Raw genomic sequence first — 12,416 nt, forward strand, 5'->3', positions numbered from 1 at the left:
TATGTGTATGAAAACATTTATTGTAGACTGTGGCTTACATCATGACAACAGATCATGTATTACAGTTTTAGAACAGACTACCACATTCTCATTTGCAAATTTTGCTGACCATAAAAACAGAGTGAATTGATCTCTCATACATCCAAAATAAAATAATGCGATCAGTTAAGTAGATAAATAACAGTTAACGCTCAAATTCCTACACTTTTTTGGCAAAGTGCTGTATTATTCCAGTAAACTAAATCAAAGCAAAAGTCTAAAAAAAATGCCACCAAATATTCTTCACACAGGAGAAAACAGGTTTGCTACATTTGTGTATAAAAGCTGTACATGGGCTGGGTGGTTCACGAAGAGAAGCTACCTTCTGTATGCATAGTTGATTTGCTTTTGTATGTGTTGTCCTTTTGGACAACAGTTCAAGTTCTTCATTAATGCATTGTCATTATACTGTTTAACCTGGAAGGCACGTGATCCACAACAAATTCAAGGCATAAAACAAAATACAAATCCCTGTTATTATCATCAAGAGCTCATACAGACAGCTGAGGACAAAACAAAATGTCTCCTTCCAGCTTCACACATCAAAAATGAGGACTTAGCCATCTCCTCCATTCCCTTCGTCCTGTTGCCCGTGTCACAACAATGCAGTACAAAAATTGACGCGTCAAATGATGCAAGTTTTGCAATCTGACACATCTGAAAATAAAAAAGATACACAAATACAATGACTAGGCTTAAATCACTTCACTATAATCAGTTTACAACTATATAGACAAAACCAAACAAAACCACCTTAGTGCTTCTTAATGCTACCATGCTAAATACATCTGAGTATGTATGTACTGTGTATTTCCCCCAATAAGTACAAAGAAACAGGTGATATTAGGTCATAATATAAGGTCATAATAATTAGGTCATGTAAATGATTGAGTTTGCCCTGGATACTTGACTTTTAGAGGTTCTGTGAAACTTAAAATAGGCTACTTAGGTGTTTGAATTGTGTCTCTCTGTGCTTTCTTACCACAAGAGCGCACAGATTCATGTTGTCACAAACTTGACCATTTCAGAACAAAGTCTTCAATTTGCAAACATTGTTAAAGTAAAGAAGAATATACTGTAAAAGCAAAAACAATAGTAATATAAACTATTGCAAGGTTAGAGTTTGCCGCTACTTTTTTGGTTGATATTTTATCATAATATTATTAAGTTATGTAACTAAGCAAATAAAGAACAGGGTAAATATCTATCTCAAAACAATGGAAAGTACACAGAAAAAATATATAAACAAAAATGAAAAAAAGACAGTTTCACTCCATCTTGGGGTTATAACAGTCGATTGAGAGAGTAGGAGTTCATTTTCACAGTCCTTGGACAAGCAAACGTTCAAATTCAATTTTCTCGAGACGCACACGATTCTTTTAAAAGGTCAATCATTGATCACAAACATTACCACAAGGCAAAGCACACTATGACAAATTTGGAAGGTCTCCAGTATGTACAAAGACAATTAACATCGGTCAAGTAATCTGCATTGTAGTAAAGTGTAAAGGTGATTGGCTATGACCCTGAGAAGTGGACTGCAGATTTAGAACAAACAATGAGAGATAAGATACAAAAACACATTTTTTTTCTGTTTTCTAGCGCTATACAACCATGCAACAAATCACACACTAACATAGTCACACCACTGCTTACAAACATACCTATGTAGATAAACACTCATACTAACTTCATACTGATATGTAATATACGGTTTTTTCTTTTTAAAAATATTTTGGACGTTTTTTTTATAATACATTTTACATTTATTTTTCATCTTAAATTCTACTTTTATAACAAGGCGTTAAGTGATATTTAACCCAGTATTTGACCAACATTTCCTCAATCAATATTGTGAAAGTACTGAATTACTAAGTTCAAGGCAGGTTCACCCATAGTCAAGAGAGGGTGATGATTTTGAAAAGTAAGTTGACAAATTATATTAGTTTGTCATGAAGTGATAGAGGAAGCAATTTCATAGGAGGGACATTAGAAACAACTTTGTTAATAAACTGTCCTAATTACAAGTGAAAGACATGCTCCTTTTCTAAATGCCTACTCCTACTCTAAAGACATCACAGTCATTCTATTAAGACACAAACCCTCTTCTGATAGCACACAACCACTCTATGACAGCATACAACAGCTCAATGACATCACTTACAATGTCACTACGACAGCATACAAGCAACTCCATGATATCAATCAATGACATCACACAACCATTCTATGGCCGCATACAGCCACACTATGACATCACACAAACATTGCAGTGTGGGTGAAAGCGGAGAGTGTCGCTACAGGTGTAATATCTGATTGAACCAGTCTCTCCCAGTTACCATGTGGTGGTGGGAACCTGCAGCGGAGTAAAGTGACCTATGGCATTGATTCTAAAGGAGTCCTCATCACGTCTCTTCATTCCAGAGTGGAGGATCGGTGGATGGAGGGAAGATGGAGAGCATGTTGCAGGATTAACTCTTTTTCGTGGATCCAGGTTGAGACAGATGGATGAATTGATGGATGGAGGGTAAGGGATAGGGCCAGGACCTCAGTAGTTGAGGTGCCTCTGGCCAGGCTGGTGTAGATAGGTGGTGGTGGTCTTGGCCTGCTTGGCCCCTCTAGTGCGCAGCAGGTTGAGGCGGCGTAGGGCGTTGCGGGAGAGGAGCTGGTGCTGGGCGGCGCCACGTACCCTTTGGGCCAGGCGTCCGTGCTGCTGGACCTGGTCTAGGAGGCCTGAGGCCCGGGCTGAGACGGCTGCTGCATAGCAGCCAGCATGGAGCCCGGCTCTGCGCTGCACTACCATCTCTGGCCTATAGGGGGAGACAGGAAGGGGGCTGGACTGGTTAATCCATGTTTTTTCTTCTTCAATTTCTGCCTAAAATGACAAATCTAACTACCTGTCAGGACCTGAAGAATTTGTTCTTAACGGACTTGCCTAGTTAAATAAAGGTTAAGTGAAAAAATGTGAATGTAAAAAATATTCTCCTACATTCATTTCACATTTTAAAAGTGTTTAATTAATTTCACATTTAAAAGTGTTTCCTTTTAAAATGGTATCAAGAATATGCATAATATTCTTGATACCATTTTAAAAGGAAACACTTTTAAATGTGAAATTAATTAAACACTTTTAAAATGTGAAATGAATGTAGGAGAATATTTTTTACATTCACATTTTTTCACTTAACCTTTATTTAACTAGGCAAGTCCGTTAAGAACAAATTCTTATTTACAATGACGGCCTACCAGGGAACAGTGGGTTAACTGCCTTGTTCAGGGGCAGAATGACAGATTTTTACTTTGTCAGCTCGTGGATTCGATCCAGCAACCTTTCAGTTACTGGCCCAATGCTCAAACCACTAGGCTACCTGCCGCCCCCAAAAAATATATTATATAACACATTAGATCTAATATCAAAAAAATATAACACCTTAGATCTGGTAAAAGATAAATACAGATAAAGATAATAATTTTCTTTCTCCATCATTGAAATGCAAGAGAAAGGCCATCATATAATATTGCAGTTTAGGCGCCATTTAGATTTTGGCCACTAGATGGCAGCAGTGTGTGTGCAACATTTGAGATTGACCCAGTGAAGCATTGCAATACTGGACAATATTTTGCATCAAGTCTGCCCAAATGTGCCAAATTGGTTAATTGATACATTTTGAAGTACATAACTATAGAGAACATACATTTTTTTTGTTTACACACTCCCAGGAATGTCATACATGATGGATCATTAGCTTACACACTAACTTTCACACATCTGGGACCCTCAGGATGACAAATCGGAGCAAGATTACTGAATGTAAGTACATTATTTACCTTCAGAGGTGAATGTATCAAACCAATTGCCGTGAACAGTTTGTTGTTGTGCACTCCTCAAACAATTGCATGGTATTTTTTCACTGTAATAGCTACTGTAAATTGGACAGTGCAGTTAGATTAACAAGAATGTAAGTTTTCTGCCCATATAAGACATGTCTATGTCCTGGGAAATGTTCTTGTTACTTACAATGTCATGCTAATCACATTAGTGCACGTTAGCTCAACCGTCCTGGAATAGGGACACGGATCCCGTAGAGGTTTAAGCATAAATTCACTAAATGTAGGTGATGAAACACTACTGCCAGAATTTTTGCAGCAACAAGTCCTACCTGTGGCAGGGGGTGTCAAGCGAACGTCGACCCGGCTCCTTGACTACGGCGGCAGGTACGTCAACAAGGGGGAGACAGAGATTGAGAGGGAGGTTGAGGGAGATTCGTGGGGGACAGTGGGTGGTGTACACAGACATGCTGGGGTGTTCTATCAGCAGGTTCTCCAGGGGACTGGTCTCTAGTACCATAGGCTTGCCCCTCCTCCCCCCGCTGAAGCAGGGTGGGGGAGTGACGAACCAGCTCTCCTCTAGAGAACAGGCCTCCGGGCACAGGAAACCCCCCTCTTCCTCATCGGGATCCCCATCCTCGATATCGGCGGTGGAGTCCAGGGAGGAGCAGGAGGCATAGCGGATGGGGGAGCTGGCGATGGGAGAGGGGACGACCACAAGGTCCTCCTCCTCCTCTGAAGTCAGGTCCACCTCAGACAGGCCATCACCACAGGGGCTAGAGCAGGCCTCGGCTGGGGAGAAAGGCAGGGATTGGTTAGGATACATCAGCACAATTAACATTTAAATAAGAAATGGAAAGTTTGTTTGCCAAAGCATGTAGGGTAAATGTGTGAAAATGTGTTATACAACCATTGAGTTTTATAATTGGCGATAAAAAAAAAAGCTCCCTGTAGCAAAATATAAAAATGCAATATGATGGTCTTGAGCTCAACCTGGGTGGGATAACAACTCAGACTTTAGGGGGCAATGTGGCACAGAGAAAATGGCTTTAGCAATCAAAACAAAAACCATCTTTCCCCTGATGCATAGGTGTCAAAGCCCTACAGGCACAGCGCAGTGTTCTGTCTGTCAGAATAACATGCCTGACCCAAGATACTAGTGTGTGTGCGCAAGAGCTGTCACTCATAGGATCAAGCAGCTTCAGCAACTCCCTCTACCAAACTGCTGCCAAATGCTTTCCAGTCTTTCCCAACTCTAGAATGCACCAAAACACTTTTTTTCCACTAGCTAACTATCTCAAAAGGATAGGAGAGAAACTAAGTTTCAATAGAATAAATCTAATCAAGTTAAATGAGGTGGTTTGGCTGGAGCGAGAAGTTGCATTCACTGCATCCCTGGGCTATATAGCATGTCTTGCTTTGAGACTTGGTGGTGTTACTGTCAATAGTGCTCTAATAAGTCAGAATAATACACTGCCATGTGGGAAGTATGATGGAAAAAGCAACTTGATACAAGATGGGAATCAAAGCCAGCAGATTGCTGTTTGGTTTCCCATTATACTAAAAATAGCCTGCACGGACGTCTGGCCAAAACTTCATTCCTGGCCAAAGTTTAAACCTGACTGTCTTTTTTGACAGAATCTCTGATAAACAGCTGAGTGTGTGCATGTACATGTGTGTGTAGATGTTTTCCTCTGTGTTCTTTGTGTATTAACAGTGTTCTTTGTGTATTAAGTGTTCTCTGTGCATAACAGTGTTCTCTGCGCATAACAGTGTTCTGTGTGTGTATTGGATGTGTTCCCTTGTGTGCAAGATCATGAAAGTTTTCCTCTCTTTCCTTTTCAGATAATGTGTGCATAGATGTGTTGTGTTCCTCAGAGTGTGTTCATTTCTGAGTGTGTTATGGTGTATATGTGTGATATAAATACACCCACTCCCAAGGACACCAGTTCCCATCCTCATCTTTCTCTGTCACGCATGTCAGCAGCAGTGCAGCCACCTTGTTTACTCAAAAAAATAAAAATAGTAAATCTCATCTGTGCCGACACACACCCTTAGTTTAGCTGCTAAGCAACACAGCAGAACCCTAAAACGGCTTACATTCATCATCACTGCCTCTGTAAGGCTAATTGGGACCTGTAATCCTCTCACCATCCACCTTGTGTTTGTTTGTGTGTGTGTGTTTGTGTGTGTGTGTGTACTGTATGTGTGTGCGCACACAGGAAGGGGGAAGGAAAGCAGTCCACGCTATTGATATAATAGATTAGCAGTTTAGAAGAAGTAGGAGACTAGTGCAACTTGAGGTGTTGAAGTGTGCCAGGAATACAGCTCGTACACACTAAGTAGTACACACTTTAAGTGTGTGGAATCAATCCCTACTGTAAAATAGGTCACGGTAATGCAGTCTGTGCAAGAAAGAATGTTTCAACGCTTTCAGAGACAAAACATCTGACCTCAAGTGTCTGCTTACTGCATTCACTCTAACAGTTCTATAAAACAGACACGTAAAAAAGGGTTTATGATACCATGTATCATCTGATATTAGAGATTCACTGTGATCAGATGAATCATTATTATATCATACTGTTCTATGATCATAATACAGTTTGGGTAAGGCTACAGAGTGCTTGGACTGTAGGGTAATTTATCAACCACCTGTTTGTAAAGCATTATGAATGCTTTTATAGGTATTCAAGCATTTACATGGAACACCTGTAATGAATGATGTGTCACATGGTTTATGAACACATTGTCAGCCATAAAGCATTTCCCAAAGGTTGTCGTAAGAGGCCATGAGCTACATATGTAAGACAAGTCCTATAACGAATTATGGCGTGATAGACGACGCTATAAATGCATTAATCCCAGGTGGTTTGGGTCATAGACCGTGTTACCGACTGGGGGCAATTCTGGAGGGGAATTCTGCTGGGCTGTCTGCCCACACTTCTCACTCCTCAGAGCCCAGAAGGGCAACTCTACTGGGCCTATTTGTATCTTCCTCCACTTAGCCCCACATGCTTTTGTTTGACACGATTACAGACATATTGCCCATATACTGCCCCATATCCCTTCCACCACCCTCCCCTACAGAAGTGGGCCAGCAGGATTCAGTCTCTCACACCTTGAATATTCACACACTTGTGGAATATGAGATGTGTCAGAGACAGACGGGCTGGATGCACTCCCTTCCCCCAAAGAACAAGTGTGTGCCAGGTGTGTGTGTGTGTGTTATTGAGCAGCATTTATAAACTGTATATGTATAGAACCATGCATGTATGGGCACACATGTATTTGTTTTTGTGTGTATGGATATTGGGAACCTTGCCGGGGCTTAGAGTAGCATCCTTGTGTCTGCATTTGTGAATACAGGTGAACCTAGGTTGCATCGGTTTATGGAGACTATAAGGCACCTAAGGACTGCATAGCCAAGCAGTTGGATAAGGTCATTTCATAGACGTTTATGAGATGTAATATCTGATAATATGCTCACATGGAAAAACAAACGCTGCAGTGGCATATAATCATACTATACCGGCTCCGACACTCGTCGGATGTGGCAGGGCTTGCAAACTATTACAGACAACAAAGGGAAGCACAGCCGAGAGCTGCCCAGTGACACGAGCTAAATAACTTCTATGCTCGCTTTTAGGCAAGTAACACTGAAACATGCATGAGAGCATCAGCTGTTCCAGATGACTGTTTGATCACACTCTCCGCAGCCGATGTGAGCAAGACCTTTAAACAGGTCAACATTCACAAGGCCGCAGGGCCAGATGGATTACCAGGACGTGTACTCCGAGCATGCGCTGACCAACTGGCAAGTGTCTTCACTAACATTTTCAAACTCTCCCTGTCAGAGTCTGTAATACCAACATGTTTCAAGCAGACCACCATAGTCCCTGTGCCCAAGAACACTAAGGTAACCTGCCTAAATGACTTCCAACCCGTAGCACTCATGTCTGTAGCCATGAAACGCTTTGAAAGGCTGGTCAAGGCTCACATCAACACCATTATCCCAGAAACCCACTCCAATTTGCATACAGCACCAACCGATCCACAGATTATGTCATCTCTATTGCACTCCACACTGCACTTTCACACCTATGTGAGAATGCTATTCAATGACTACAGCTCAGTATTCAACACCATTGTGCCCTCAAAGCTAGGGACCCTGGGACTAAACACCTCCCTCTGTAACTGGATCCTGGACTTCCTGACGGGTCTCCCCCAGTTGGTAAGGGCAGGTAACAACACATCCGCCACGCTGATCCTCAACACGAGGGCCCCTCAGGGGTGCGTGCTCAGTCCCTTCCTGTACTCCCTGTTCACTTATGACGGCACGGTCAGGCACGACTCCAACACCATCCTTAAGTTTGCTGATGACACAACAGTGGTAGGCCTGATCACAGACAATGATGGAACAGCCTATAGGGAGGAGGTCAGAGACCTGACCGTGTGGTGCAAGGACAACAATATCTCCCTCAACGTGATCAAGACAAAGGAGAGGATTGTGGACTACAGGAAAAGGAGGACCGAGCACGCCCCTATTCTCATCCACAGGGCTGTAGTGGAGCAGGTTGAGAGCTTCAAGTTCCTTGGCGTCCACATCACCAACAAACGAACATGGTCCAAGCACACCAAGACAGTCGTGAAGAGGCTACGACAAAACCTACTCCCCCTCAGGAGACTGAAAAGATTTGGCATGGATCCACAGATCCTCAAAATGTTTTACAGATGCACCATCGAGACCATCCTGACGTGTTGCATCACTTCCTGGTATGGCAACTGCTCAGCCTCCGACACAAGGCACTACAGAGGGTAGTGCGTACGGCCCAGTACATCACCAGTGCCAAGCTTCCTGCCATCCAATACCTCTATACCAGGCGGTGTCAGAGGAAGGCCCTAAAAATGGTCAAAGACTCCAGCCACCCTAGTCATAGACTGTTCTCTCTGCTACTGCACGGCAAGTGGTACCGGAGCGCCAGGTCCAAGAAGCTTCTGAACAGCTTCTACCCCCAATCCGTAAGACTCCTGAACAGCTAATCAAATGGCTATCCAGACAATTTGCATTGCCCCCCCCCCCCCCTTCTACACTGCTGCTACTCTGTTATTATCTAACTCTACCTACATGTACTACATGTATTATCTAACTCTACCTACATATTACCTCAACACCGGTAGCCCCTGTATATAGCCACGCTATTGTTATTTACTGCTCCTCTAATTATTTGTTATTCTTATCTCTTACTTTTTTAAAGGTATTTTCTTAAAACAGCATTGTTGGTTAAGGGCTTGTAAGTAAGCATTTCACTGTAAGGTGTATTCTACCTGTTGTATTCGACGCATGTGACAAATACTATTTGATTTGATCAGTTAACTTTTAGAAGGTAGTGAAGTTCCCACCATGTGACTGTATGGAAATGATGCTAACTGTTGAAACCATCTGACCTGTTTTGTACATGGATACCAGGAGGTTATGGTGTGTGAGGGGTTGATTGTGTTTAGAGTATGTATTTGCATTTTTGTTTGTGTATTTTAGTGTTTATGTCTGTGTATGTTTCGTCTGTGTGTGTCTGTGTATGTTCTGAAGCTCACCCAGATAGTCCACCAGGATCCACTCTTCACCCTCCTCCTTCTGGCCAAAGCCCTGTTCTCCAGGGCCTCCCCGGCTCACCTCCTCCACATTGTCCCCGAACAGGACACTGGTGAGCCTCTGGAACATACTGGAACTCCTTGGGGGGGGGCACAGAGGGACCAAGGGGGGGGGCTGAGCGGTGCGAGGAACAGGCGTTTTGGTCATCAGCTGCAGGTGTTAAAGTGCTTCAATAAGGTACGGATGTCTATCATCTGAGGGGAGCTGTGTAAAGTCTGGTCATAGCTCACCTCGACGTGTGCAAAATTACAAAGGACCTGAGAGACAAAAGGGGAGGGGGAGAAAGAGAGATAATACGTCAGACCATATACATGAGCTTATAAAGACTTGTGTGAAAAGGGAGGGGGAGATGCATACAAATATCCTTTAGCTTTTGGGCAATTGGCAGGAGGAAAACATGGTTCAGACTGAACTGGAAGGACATCCATGTTTCGTTCTGGCTTACTAGTTTTAGAGTACACTCCAAAATAAACACTCTCTGCCAATAAATAGGTTTTCTATATCTCTAATACTCGATAATAAAACATAAAAGTGTAGCCAGATCATTCACAACTGTCACAAACTTCAAAGAGGCACCGTATGTGGTCATAAATGTTTACAGGTGTGGGTATTATTTGATCTACCAGACATCCCTCATACATCCAATTATGGAAATAGACCCATCATCAACTAGCTGCCAACTGACATAGACATACTGGCCAAATATGTGTGGGCCTAATAGGTCTGTAACCTATCAGCTTGTTCACTGATAGGGTGGTCCTTTATAAAACACACACTATAGTGCTGATTATGCTGTATCTTCACCTAGGGATCAACTCTCTGTGGCCTTACAGTCCAGTATTGGTGGTATAGGCCTGACCTTTCTTTGCAATTCGACCTCCAGTCCCACTGACTAGAGTGTAAAAAGCCAGACAGCATTTGTCTGCTGATAAAGTTAACTACTGCCCCCACACTGACACACCAGGGATACAGCGAAGCAGTGACACTGTTTTCGGGTCATACATTATGACCCCTGAACTGAAGCAAGATCAGTGATACACAACAACCAATATTCTGCCAGACAACATTGAATTCCTGCTGTGAAGCCACATTTGTCAGTGGAATTGTAAACTATGAGTTGTATGCATGTACACATGTATGGTAAACAAATACAGAGCTGTGCAGCCAATAATTAGAGATCTGTGGGTTTGTAAGATCTGAAAAGCTGAGAGAACTACAGTTGCTTCTTTATGATAATGTTCAAAAAGGACAAGATAGTTGTTTGGTAGACCTGACACAAAAACTGAAACCTGGTCTGCCAGATAGGCTACAGGCAAACACACGTTATGCCAGAATTACAGGTTTGCCATATATTACCTAACATCAGACATATTCGTCAGAAGATGTGTAGGATGCAAGCGATTGCAAACAAGTCGTTCTTTGAGTCAATGTCCTCTTATTTGTTAGATTCAACGACAAATAAAGTGAGCAGCTGTGCTATGAGGTTGAGGGACTGAGGACTTTTCTATGGGACTTTATCTACAGTATGTCCAATACGCAACCGGGTTATAATCTCCTGCACCTGTTCGTCCTTAACAAAATATCGCGTGCAAGCATTTTCTTCCCAGAACGGTGGCTCTATTCAGATCGCAAACACGGAGGGGGGATGAATGCGTCGTGATATTGGCAACATTAAAAAGGCAGAATATGATTATTTACGGAATGAAACGGTAGGTTAATGTGAGAGCTCACTGGATAATATTTTCTTGTCGTATGTATTTGGATGGTTGGTTGGAGGCCTGTCGTCGACACCTTGGAATAGAGAACGTTAGGAGCCGTAACGATTACGTCATATGGATATTCTCCATGAGTGTTACACCCAGAGCAAAATGCCTTAAATTGTCTCTGTAATAAAACAAATAAATCCCTGAAAATATGAATTAAATGTTCAGTTAGTGTCTGTGGTAGGCTGTCTGCTTGCGGGATGATTTGTTGACTAGCATACAAGCGGAGGGTGTATAGCGTAACCCAACACCTCTTAGGCGGGTCGCAGCTCCTACAATGTTCAACTGCCAGCAAAGTTTAACTTAAAAAGTACAATTCTGTTTTGTGCATTTAATTAGCTCCTCCCTCAATAGATAGGTAGACATCTAGACCTTGCCATTTTAATAACTTTTCATTAGACTGCGGTCTGACTCTTATTTGGCAAAAATGGGCCGAGAATCTTATTTTTGCTACACAAAACACTGTTGGTGCATAAAAACAGTGGAAATAGGCTATGTATTTGTGCTAAACCATACTTATGTAAATAAAGTAATGTCAACAATGGCCTACAATTAAAATGCAAAAGAGAACTGTGTGTTCTTTCAACAACAGACAACAAAGAGACCCCCCAAAAAAACTCACCTGCGGCAAGAAAAAATGTTAACAGCAAAGGACGGATATTTAGTGATAAAATCCTTTGAGGTAGATTGTATCTTTTCGAGAATATAAAAAAAAGTTTTCTTCACGGAAGAAATTTAGTACATGGACCTTTGTTTTCGGAACAACACAGTTCGTTACTTTTCCGAGCCTTTCCGAGGTCCCACTGTTCCCTTTGTTATTGTTGAGGCGAACTAACAGCTGATCGGAGTGACGTGTTTTCGGGCAGCCTATGGGAGGGCCCTGTATTAAATCTGTAAGCCAATCATACGCCGCCGTTGACTCTGACAGACTGTCACCAACGCACGTGACCCACCCAGAGAAAGACAAGACTGGGCTAGGCCCAGCCCACACGTTTTTGGGAGTGCTTTTCAAAAAGTGTCTTCAAACTTGTCAAAATATTTGACTAGGCACCCTTACTTCCTGTGATGTGTAAAATATCGCCCATGTGTTTCCTTTTTTTTCTTTTTACGATTTCCCGGTTTAATTAATCCAG

General features: G+C 42.3%; 1 protein-coding gene across 2 annotated transcripts in view; it reads right to left on the reverse strand.

The window, feature by feature from the left end:
• Positions 1-12,416, reverse strand: part of LOC110486727 (tumor protein p53-inducible nuclear protein 1) — a 20,324-nt gene continuing 7,908 nt past the window's right edge. Inside the window, exons 1-4 of one of the 2 annotated variants that reach the window (XM_021558542.3) lie at positions 11,906-12,161; positions 9,463-9,777; positions 4,200-4,659; positions 1-2,849 (exon numbers count right to left, since the gene is read on the reverse strand). In XM_021558542.3, coding sequence (XP_021414217.2) covers positions 2,588-2,849; positions 4,200-4,659; positions 9,463-9,667 — 927 coding nt within the window. In that variant the 5' untranslated portion in view covers positions 9,668-9,777; positions 11,906-12,161 and the 3' untranslated portion in view covers positions 1-2,587. Of the gene's footprint in view, positions 2,850-4,199; positions 4,660-9,462; positions 9,778-11,905; positions 12,162-12,416 lie in introns of those variants that run through there. The other variant, XM_090196228.1, reaches the window with a different exon arrangement.

The sequence above is a fragment of the Oncorhynchus mykiss genome, chromosome 2 (assembly GCF_057628025.1).
Source record: "Oncorhynchus mykiss isolate SJ-2025 chromosome 2, ASM5762802v1, whole genome shotgun sequence".
Taxonomy (NCBI): Eukaryota; Metazoa; Chordata; class Actinopteri; order Salmoniformes; family Salmonidae; genus Oncorhynchus; species Oncorhynchus mykiss.